The 11,627-nt window shown below is 36.7% G+C and overlaps 1 protein-coding gene across 2 annotated transcripts in view; it reads right to left on the reverse strand.

Moving 5' to 3' along the window:
- The window catches only part of thsd7ba (thrombospondin, type I, domain containing 7Ba), a 281,426-nt gene that overhangs the window by 83,972 nt on the left and 185,827 nt on the right, over positions 1-11,627 (reverse strand). For both annotated transcript variants that reach the window (XM_056241724.1, XM_056241715.1), the window contains exons 11-12: positions 4,567-4,682; positions 1,596-1,728 (exon numbers count right to left, since the gene is read on the reverse strand). In XM_056241724.1, the coding sequence (XP_056097699.1) occupies positions 1,596-1,728; positions 4,567-4,682 (249 nt within the window). The remainder of the gene's footprint in view (positions 1-1,595; positions 1,729-4,566; positions 4,683-11,627) is intronic.

Below are 11,627 nucleotides of genomic sequence, written 5' to 3' on the forward strand. Positions count from 1 at the left end.
ATGTCACCAAAATTAATACAAATGGGCACAAAATTAATTTATGATTGCAAAAAAACTACTTGTATGAGAGCTTATATAACATAAGATATAATTCACTCAATTGATTTTATTTTTAAAACATTAATCTCAACATTATTTATGTAGATTGTACCAATTCAGACGCAACTCCTGTGCCACTGCCAACTCAGCAGTGGAAAGATGAATTTTGTTGTTATTGATTTAATTTGACTGGTAGTGTTTTATTATTATTCAAATTGTAGTTATTGATTAAATTACATTTCTCAGGCAGTATATGGGGATCTTTTAGATTAATTTAAGAAGTCTCTTGGTCTTGACTCAGTCTCACCCTGCCTTGGTTTTGTCTTGGTATCAACCCCTCAAAGTTTTGGTTTTGTCTTGGTTTTGACTTGGTCTCTGATGGTCTTGAATACAACACTACGCCTCTCATGAGATGATTTAATTTTTATTACAAATAAATACTTTTCATTTAGAATCTTCTGAACTATTTTCATTCTCAACATGAATGATGAGTGAACATTACTGGATGTGATGGAGTGGAGCATTCAAATTCTTAAATACGCTAACATTTAAAAGTTTGTAGTCTGTAATATTTTTTAAATGTAAAGTCTCTTTGCTCACCTAAGCTACATTTATTTGATCACAAATACAGTAAAAACAGTAATATTGTGAAATACAATTTTAAATGTCTTTTTTCTGTTTGAATATTTTGTAAAATGTAATTTATTCCTGTGATGGTAAAGCTGTATTTTCAGCATCATTACTCCAGTCTTCAGTGTCACATGATCCTTCAGAAATTAGTCTAATATGTTGAATTGATGCTCAAGAAATATTTTTATAATTATCAACATTGAAAAGTTGTTCTGATTAATATTTTTTGTGAAACCTGTGATGAATAGAAAGTCTATTTTGCCTACATTGAATGTATCCTTGCCATATCAAATTATTAATTTCTTTCAGATTTTTTCCCCCCTGACCTCAAACATAGTGTATGTGAGTGGAGCATCATTATTATTCAAGAAACCTTGTGGCCTTGTCTTATGACAGGTGCTTTTTTCAGGCATTCAGAAGCATTAGCTGATGTTTATTTGCATGGTGTAAAAGCATGAAAGGGTCATACAGATTATCCCTTCTGAAATGTTTGTGTAAAACATGTTTTTTTATGGGTGAGTTTATAGAAACAAAATGCTGTCTGATATAGCTATGATTGCATTAACAAATCAACCTACTTCTATTTGTGAATAAACCTTGCAGAATAACAATTTCAGAAGTTATTACAACTGCTCAATCGCATTCACATTTATTCATGAGCTGGAGAAACTTGCAAATAGCTTGGCCTTTACTTGCGCAGTAAATTACAGCTACAATGTGTGACTTGTGTATTTTGTGGAAAGTATTGTGTTTACAAAACAGCGTATAATATATTTATGTATTTCATGCATGTGATTCTGAACAGCTGTGTGGATTTGAAAAGAAAAAGTTTTTTTGACTCCACAAAAGTGAAATAAAACAGGCTGGCATTGTATGAGTCTAGCTGATAAATTGGTAAACCACTAGTGTGACTGCAGTTTATTCACCTGTAAGTAGGACAAACCAGAAGAGCCTCACATTCTCTCTCCTCATATAAAGTATCTGGACACTCTTGACCCCCATTGGCCGCCCGCTGGATGATGATCCTGTATCGTGACTGTGAGGGCATGGTGCTGTTCACTGCACAGTTCACACAGAAAGAAAACATTACTTTCACTCATCTTTCACTTTATTAGTATTCTGACAGCGATTACCGCAGCAGGAACAATTCAAATAGCTCTTTAGATAAGAGGTAATGATATGATTCTCTGGTGGAGTTCACTGTATGGATCCTAAGCTGATGTAGCGACTTCATTTAACAGACGATGTAAGGCTCATTACGCATTGCTAATTACTAAAAGACTGATAATAGCACAATTAAGAGGGTGATCTCATTAACAGAAGACCCAACAGGGTAAAGCACACTATTTACACAGGGGATATCAGTTATTTAAAACCTTTCTTCAAATGTTACCATTTGATTCAATCATCATAAACGCATGTTTACTGGTTTCTTTAGTGGAAGTAATTGTCAATTAATAGTCTCATTTAAATGTAATAAAACTTTTCTGCTGGTAAGAAAAGCCCCTCTGAGAATGGCACATGGTATGTGGTCCGGCTTTCACTGCTTTTACAGCAGTGTATGACATCACGTCCCAGTAGGTTGGTGTGAAATCTTGTTTTCATTATCAACATACTGTCCTCATGGAGGTAATGAATTTTAGATTCTAATAACCAACTCTGTAAACATAATGACTTTTCTCGTAGGAAAAGAAAGAAATTATTAGATAAGAGAGAATGGGGAAATGCTGAAATCTGATTGAGATGTTAAATAACATTTATAATCAGCAATTAAATCTGACATGAACGGTCCCATAAATGTTGTTTCTTATGCTCAAATAACATAAAAAAAAGGATTTATTTCAGGTTAGTCCAGCCAATGCACATGTTGTAATCCCAATTGAGCATCTCAGGACACTTCTAACTGTGGCTGCAGTAACATGATGACTTGATCAACTGGCGACTGGTGTAACCGGTCCTATTTGACCCGCTCCGAGAGGGATTCGAACCGGGGTCTCCACCATGGGAGGTGAGCTGGCTAACAAGGACGCTAAAGACCGCAGTCTCTAGCATCAGTTGTTAGCGTGCCTCTTGAGATCAGGGGAGTGAGGTTTACATGCACAGCGTGTATGTACACTCATCTAAAGGATTATTAGGAACACCATACTAATACTGTGTTTGACCCCCTTTCGCCTTCAGAACTGCCTTAATTCTACGTGGCATTGATTCAACAAGGTGCTGAAAGCATTCTTTAGAAATGTTGGCCCATATTGAAAGGATACCATCTTGCAGTTGATGGAGATTTGTGGGATGCACATCCAGGGCACGAAGCTCCCGTTCCACCACATCCCAAAGATGCTCTATTGGGTTGAGATCTGGTGACTGTGGGGGCCATTTTAGTACAGTGAACTCATTGTCATGTTCAAGAAACCAATTTGAAATGATTCGAGCTTTGTGACATGGTGCATTATCCTACTGGAAGTAGCCATCAGAGGATGGGTACATGGTGGCCATAAAGGGATGGACATGGTCAGAAACAATGCTCAGGTAGGCCGTGGCATTTAAACGATGCCCAATTGGCACTAAGGGGCCTAAAGTGTGCCAAGAAAACATCCCCCACACCATTACACCACCACCACCAGCCTGCACAGTGGTAACAAGGCATGATGGATCCATGTTCTCATTCTGTTTACGCCAAATTCTGACTCTACCATCTGAATGTCTCAACAGAAATCGAGACTCATCAGACCAGGCAACATTTTTCCAGTCTTCAAGTGTCCAATTTTGGTGAGCTCTTGCAAATTGTAGCCTCTTTTTCCTATTTGTAGTGGAGATGAGTGGTACCCGGTGGGGTCTTCTGCTGTTGTAGCCCATCCGCCTCAAGGTTGTGCGTGTTGTGGCTTCACAAATGCTTTGCTGCATACCTCGGTTGTAATGAGTGGTTATTTCAGTCAAGTTGCTTATTTCAGTTGCTCTTCTATCAGCTTGAATCAGTCGGCCCATTCTCCTCTGACCTCTAGCATCAACAAGGCATTTTCGCCCACAGGACTGCCACATACTGGATGTTTTTCCCTTTTCACACCATTCTTTGTAAACCCTAGAAATGGTTGTGCGTGAAAATCCCAGTAACTGAGCAGATTGTGAAATACTCAGACCGGCCCGTCTGGCACCAACAACCATGCCACGCTCAAAATTGCTTAAATCACCTTTCTTTCCCATTCTGACATTCAGTTTGGAGTTCAGGAGATTGTCTTGACCAGGACCACACCCCTAAATGCATTGAAGCAACTGCCATGTGATTGGTTGATTAGATAATTGCATTAATGAGAAATTGAACAGGTGTTCCTAATAATCCTTTAGGTGAGTGTATATATATATATATATATATATATATATATAAATTCATACTTTAATTCAGCAAGGATGCATTAAACGTATCAAAAGAGACAGTAAAGATATTTATAATGTCTTTATTTGAATTTCTATTTTTAACTAAATGCTGTTCTTTCATATGTATCATGGTTTCGACAATTTTTTTATGTTTTCAACATTGATAATAATAATAAGAAATGTTTCTTCAGCAGCAAATTAGCATATTGTAATGATTTCTGAAAGATCATGTGACACTGAAGACTCGAGTAATGATGCTGAAAATTCAGCTTTGCCAACACAGGAATAAATAACATCTTAAAATAGATTAAAAAAAAAAAAAAACAGTTATATTAAATTGTAACAGTAAATCTTACAGTGTACATGATCACTATGAAGATTAAAACGGTCTTTGTATGTGTTCCACAGGAAAAAATAAAAGCAAACAGTTTTGGAAATACATTTTTATTTTCAGGTGAACTATCCCTGTATGTGAGGTCCCACTGAAATGTCACAGCTAAAGGTTGTGGTAGGAGATTGTATCAATACCTGGCAGGCATGTGGTAGGGCAGGCTGTCCATTCACTGAAAGGAGTCACAATGCAATCTTTCCTACAGGGCAGTGAACAGGGTTGAATGGTGTCCGGTCGGGCAGATTCTGGACACCTATGACACAGACACATGGAGAAGAGAAAGGAGGAACATTTTTTTTTCAAGATCAGTGATAAGCTGTCTTAATTCACACTGCAGTTGATCTGTCCTTGACCTTTTACCTTGGGTGCAGATATCATCTGTGCTGGTCCTATGTGCAGGTTGATTTACTGTACCCCACAAACCCAGACATTATCATGTACATATACAACACAGTTCCAATGACACTATCTGTGTAACAGAAGATCACAACCAGACTGTAGGGGAAGTTGATGTAATATTTATTGCATCTTACCAGCAGAGGCTGCAACTGATTGTATCTGAGTGAGTATACGGTAAAGGTGAGTTATTTCAGTATGAGTGATGGCAAGCGAGACGCTACGTGAGCCTTTATATTTCTTAAGAGAGAGATAAAGAGAGATTCCCCACACAGCTCGCTATACTGTACCGTGCAATCTAATGGAAAGAGAGTTTATTATTCTGTGCTCTAAAATACTTTATTCTGTTTGGTCGATCACAGAGCTCCATGGTCACTTATTTTTGGGATATTGATTATACATAATAAATTGTATATTTGGCAAACAATTTCCAACATGTAAAAAAATAAGTACACACCATGATTTTTATCCCCAACACCAACATGTATGGATGTACACTACCATTGTACCCTGTGGTGTTTTTGTTTTGTTGTTGTTGTTGTTTTTGAAAGAAGTCTCTTAAGGCTGCATTTATTTGATCAAAATTACAGTGAAAACAGTAATGCTATGAAATATTATTCACATTTAAAATATATATATATATATATATATATATATATATATATATATATATTAAAAAGCAATTTATTCCTGTGATGGAAAGCCATTACTCCAGTCTTCAGGGTCACATGATCCTTCAGAAATCATTATAATATGCTGATCTGGTGCTTAAGTAACACTTATCATCAATATGAATGTTGAAAAAAAAGTTGTGCAAGCATGATACACTTTTTCAGAATTATTTGATGAATACAAAGTTCAAAAGATCAGCATAATTATTATTTTTTTTAAATCTTTAGAAACATTATAAATGAATTTACTATAATTTTTGACCAATTTAATGCATCCTTGCTAAATTTAAAATTTTACTGAATCCAAACTTTTGAACAGTAGTGTATTAATTCAGTCAATATGGTTTAGTATTGATGTGTAACACAATTTAACAAATAAAAATGAAACTTTGAATTTTTTATTCAACAAAAAATATGAACATACTTATTCCACTGAAGACAGTTGAAGTTAAGTATATGCTGACATTTACTTTCCATCTGGTGTACTACTTTTTTCCCATAACAATGTACCAGTTTCATGGCTCTCCTAGCACTCTCCGGTATCGGTTACTAATAAAACATTGAAAGAAATTCAACTTAAATCAATATTTCATGCACAATGATCTATTTGGTAAAATGCCGTGTGATAGGATGGAAAATTACATCCACCCTGGTGAATATATATAAGGGATAATGTAAAGCCAGATGATCGTTTTCACAAAACAAACACCTTCTGGTCAAAACAAGACCCATTATTTTGCGATAATGACTGGTTGACTGCACATGATCCCTTACTTATGTACTAGGGTGTACGTCCTGCTGGACATGTGTGCCCTTGTGAGTGCAAGTATGTGTATGCTTTTCTTTGAGAGCATGTTGCTCCATGGAGAATGTCCATCCCTGTAAGCTGGATTCTAGATTTCATTTCCCAGCATGCAGCAGCTCTAAAGAGAGGCGGTGGGACTCAGCAGGCCTCTACCAAATAAAGGCTTTGGAGACCAGCAAACAGGACACATCAAAGTAGGGGACAAGAAAGAACAGAGCCATGAATCATATGTTTCTCTCTCTCACTTTTGTGCTCTGTGAAGCAGAATGTCATTACAGAGGGCAATCACCCAAAGGCATTGATGCTACACAGCTTTAGGAGAGGAACAAAAGAGTGGGTGGAGGATAAGTACAAGAAATCAGTAGAAAGAGGAGACATCACTGAAGACAACAGGTTGACTTTGGTCAAAATCTTTTTGATGCAATCTGAGAGCTTTCTGTCCCTCCATTGACAGCTACACAACTAACACTTTGAAGATTCAAAAAGTTCAAGAAATCGAAAAAATAATACAAGTTCAAGAAATCGAAAAAATAATACATATGAATTGAGAGGTTTAGTCACATTTTCTGAAGAGAAACGATTGATTTATATGATGAACAGATTTAATTTAAGGTTTTATCCACATATAGACATTCATCAATGCACACATGAGATATGGTAAACAGAAGCTCAAGCATGTTTTCTTGATGTGCAAAAACCAATGAGGTTCATTCTCATGTGTTACGCAGCACCTTTGAGCTTCAGCAAGAACCAATGAGGTTTGTTCTTGCACGTCAAACAGGTCAAGCAATCTGTTCATAATAAAAATATGTATAATTCGTTACATTTATATAGCGCTTTTCTGGGTACTCAAAGCGCTTTACATAGAAGGGGGAATCTTCTCAACCACCACCAATGTGCAGCATCCACCTGGATGATGCGACGGCAGCCATATTGAGCCAAAACACCCACCACACACCAGTTTACTGGTGGAGAGGAGACAGTGATGAAGCCAATCAGTATTTGGGGATGATTAGGAGGCAATGATGGACAGAGGCCAATGGTCAAATTTGGCCAGGATGCCTGGGTTATACCCCTACTCTTTTTCTGAAGGACATCCTGGGATTTTTAATGACCACAGAGAGTCAGGATGTTACGGCGTCCAGTCTCCCTGAGTCCACCATCTCTCAACCACGAGCCCCCTCTCCCGAGTTCTAGTGTGTTGCATACTCATTTGCGCTGTGACTCCCATCACCTGTTCTGTATTATTAATCATTGGTCAGCCTTTATCTGCCTCGTTAAAGGGTTAGTTCACCCAAAAATGAAAATTATGTCAGTAATTACTCACCCTCATGTTGTTCCAACCCCGTAAGACTTACGTTCATCTTCGGAACACAAATTAAGATATTTTTGATTAAATCTGAGAGCTGGATCACTCCTCCATAGGCTTCTTAAGGGATCGAAACTGGCCGCCCCAAAAGTTATGAAAGACATCGTTAAAATAGTCCGAGTGACTACAGTGGCTCAATCTTAAGTTTATCAAGCGACGAGAATACTTTTTGTGCGCAAAAAACAAACAAAAATAACGACTTTATTCAACTATTCATTTCCTTCCCTGTGGGCCTCGAGATTTCACGTAGTGTAACAGCGCAAAGCTTCTGTGTTGTATGTCACACGTAGGCTCACTATTGGCCGACGCTGGTCATGTGTGTGATGCGTGACGTACAACCTAGAAGCTTTGCGCAGTTCCACTACGTGAAATCTCAAGGCCCACAGGGAAGGAAATGAATAGTTGAATAAAGTCGTTATTTTTGTTCGTTTTTGCGCACAAAAAGTATTCTCGTCGCTTGATAAACTTAAGATTGAGCCACTGTAGTCACTTGGACTATTTTAACGATCTCTTTCATAACTTTTGGGCCGGCCAGTTTCGATCTGAGGGTGAGTTGAGGGTGAGTAATTACTGACAGAATTTTCATTTTTGCGTGAACTAACCCTTTAACTGAGCGTTCTGTGCGAAGTATTGCCTCTCTACGTGTGCATGTCCGAGCCGTCCGTGTATCAAGATTTCTCGTATTTCTGATCCTCGCTAAACTAACCTTATCTGATTGTCTGCAGCCTGCCTCTCGACCCACAGCCTGACCTGGATACTGATTCTAGCCGCCTGCCCAGACCCTTACGCCTGTCCCTGTTAACCGAACTCACGCCGTCTGCCTAGCTACTTCTTCAAGCCTGGTTTCTGGCCGCAGTCAACGCATCCTTATTCAAGAATTCCTGTGTTTCTCACTCTCTGTCTTTGAGTTATTAAAAGTTGTTGCATATGGATCTGCCTCAGCCTTCTGATTCGTTACACAGGACCTCAGTTTAACGTCTCATCCAAAGGACGGAACTTATGTTCATCATATAAAGCGATCGTGTCCCATCAGAAAAATTGACTAAACCGCTCAATTCATATAAATTAGTTTTACAATATCTTTATTAATTATTTTAAGTGTCAAAGTGGAACAGAAACTGCCAATGGAGGACAGAAATCTCATATTTCATTAAACATATTTTTGTGTAGCGAAGATGAACAAAAGTCTAACGGGTTTGAAACGACATGAGGGTGAGTAAATAATGACAGAATCATTTTTGTGTGAAATAACCCTTTAAAATTTAATTGGATGGGGCATGCTTAAAGCTGTCATAAAAAAAATAATAAAAAAAACACATTAATTCACAGGACAAAAGCAATATGAAACACACTTGTTGAATTCATAATTATGGTAGATTTCCCTGAAAAGAGTAAACACTTTGACTGAATAGTGTTTTACAAGATATATCTCTGTTTGTGTCATCCCAACACAGAAATGAACCAATGCTTTTTTTTTAGTTGGTGAGGCTAATGGTGCAGAAATTACACTGCAAATTAATTAGTCATTTTGAAGAATTGTTTATTACGATTATTATTAATAATAAATATTGTTTAAACACTGTTATATCATATTGCTGTTGTCGCAGTTTTAGAAAAGCAGTAAGTTAGTGCAGAAGTGCAGAAATTACTCATTTCCACTGTAAATTCTGATTCAAATAGTTTATTATGCTATCTCTAGGCAAATTACTTAATGACATATTTGTTCATTACAATTATCTAATAATTAATACAATATTTTTTATAAACACCGTTTAATCATATTGCTTTTGCCAGTTTTAGAAAATCAATAATTCACCCAAGGTCGTGGATTAAATTTAATCCATTTATTTGAATGACAGTGGAGAGAGAGAGAAGGCAGGAAATGATGTGGCAGTGGAGAGAGTGTGGGGAGCGGCAGTGGAGAGAGAAGACAGGAAATGATTTGGAATGAGGGGGAAATAGCTTGGAAATCAAGCTTGAACTTGCATCACCCACATTTCATTGGTCCAACAAACAAACATAATATATCATCCTGCTCCACAAAACTGTACTTTTAAAATTGCTGAGATCAGATCACATTTAATGTTGACAGACAAGTTGCATTGTACCTATATGGAACATGGTTTATTTTCCTCTTTATGCAAGCATATGAGCATTAATAAAGAACAGGTCTAGCAGCAGAAATATAAACAAACATCTCCCCGTTGGGTCATTTCATATATCAGGATGTTTAAATAGCTCAGCCCTGCTGTTTTAAATAAAGTGGAGTTATCTGAACACACACCACGAAATATCAGCCGCTCTCAACTGATGACATGTTCTATATAACTGATGTTCTGTTCTGGCACCCTCCAGCACATGTGGCAAGGCACAAGGCATATGATGTGTGTGTGACACAAACATAAATTTACCCACACCATCAAACACATCCATGCCATATACAGTACACCCATCTGTGATTTATGCTTCAGTATATCTGTGAGTGAGAGCGTGTGTGTGTGTCAACAGACCACTATAAACCAGACTGTGATTTGTTCTCTCCCGACTGTAAATAAGCTTAGATTATTCATTGGTAAACACAATTGTATATGACACCGTTTTCTCCTTAACACACGTTATACCTTTCAAGGTCTCGCAAATGGTCTCCCACAGTGAACTCAGAGCAGGGTTAACGCTGCAAAAAAATAAAAATAATAATAATAATAAAAAATATGTTTTCAGAATATAAGCCTAAAAAATACTTTTAAAGATTTAGGTGTTGTTAGAGTAATGCTTGAACAAAATATACACAGTAGTGGCCAAAAGTGATCTCTGACCTAGGAAAATTGAGATATTCAACCTTTATTTAAATATTATAAAAAAAATTGTTAAAAATTGTGTAAGCATATTGCATTGTTGTGCTTGGAGTTTTATTTTTGATAATGCAATGAAACATGCACAATACTGTGGACATCATTTTTGGCCAGGCTGTCATTTTCCAAAATTATGAAAACATGCAAAAACAAGAGAGAACCAACAAAAGTTGCTGCCATCCATTTTTAGGTACAATCAATTTGGATGTTTAAGTCATTAAATCTTAAATAACATAAAACTGACTTAAACATGAGAATTGATTAACGTATTAAAGCAATGTAATAATGTTCTCATAATTTATCGATCATATAATAGTTTACAGTGTGTATTAATAACTGCTTATGATGTAGTCAATGTATGCTTTTTCTTGTGAGCTTTTTGAATGCATTTTTTTTGCAAAGTAAAATAAAACCTGTAGCTGTAGTTTGCCTTTTTTGCCAAATAATTGCGTCAGATAAATACCTTAAAAAAGTTTAGTGTTTTGTTCATCCCTCATATAAAAAAAAATAAAAAATGTATATATATATATATTCCTAAAATGTTGATGGTTTAATCGAACCCGTTGGGTCATTAAAAACAAATATCACTTCTATAGACATCATTTTTGACCACTATATATATATCATCAATTGTGAGTTTTATGCAATTACGACTCTCCTGTGTGAGGTTGCTGCCTGTGGATAGTGTTTCAAAATGACCATTTATCAATTCAATGGTGAATTTAAAGCTGTCTTAGAAGGTTGTCGATGTAGGCACAAAGCTACTCTTAAAATTGTATGCAATTTTGCTTCTCATGTAAATGCATCTTGTTTTAAATATAGATATATTAGATATTTTCACTAAAAAGGGAAAATCCAGCATGTTTCCAGACAGCCCCCCCTTCCAAAACTGAGGTAAAGCCGAAACCTATAACCAGGCCAGTGAAATACGCCAGCCCATAAACTCACTTTACGTTGGTGTCATTAATATAACAGAAAGAAATGGATAAACGACTGCATTATTTATGAGCCCCTTTTCCTGATGCACAACACAATATCTTCTCCATGCAATGCAACAGAACATTTTATCTTACCCAAAGCGCCATTACACCACTCCCACAGGAAA

Source organism: Rhinichthys klamathensis, unplaced genomic scaffold, assembly GCF_029890125.1.
Source record: "Rhinichthys klamathensis goyatoka isolate OS25496 unplaced genomic scaffold, OSU_Roscu_1.1 h1tg000021l_1, whole genome shotgun sequence".
Lineage (NCBI taxonomy): Eukaryota > Metazoa > Chordata > Actinopteri > Cypriniformes > Leuciscidae > Rhinichthys > Rhinichthys klamathensis.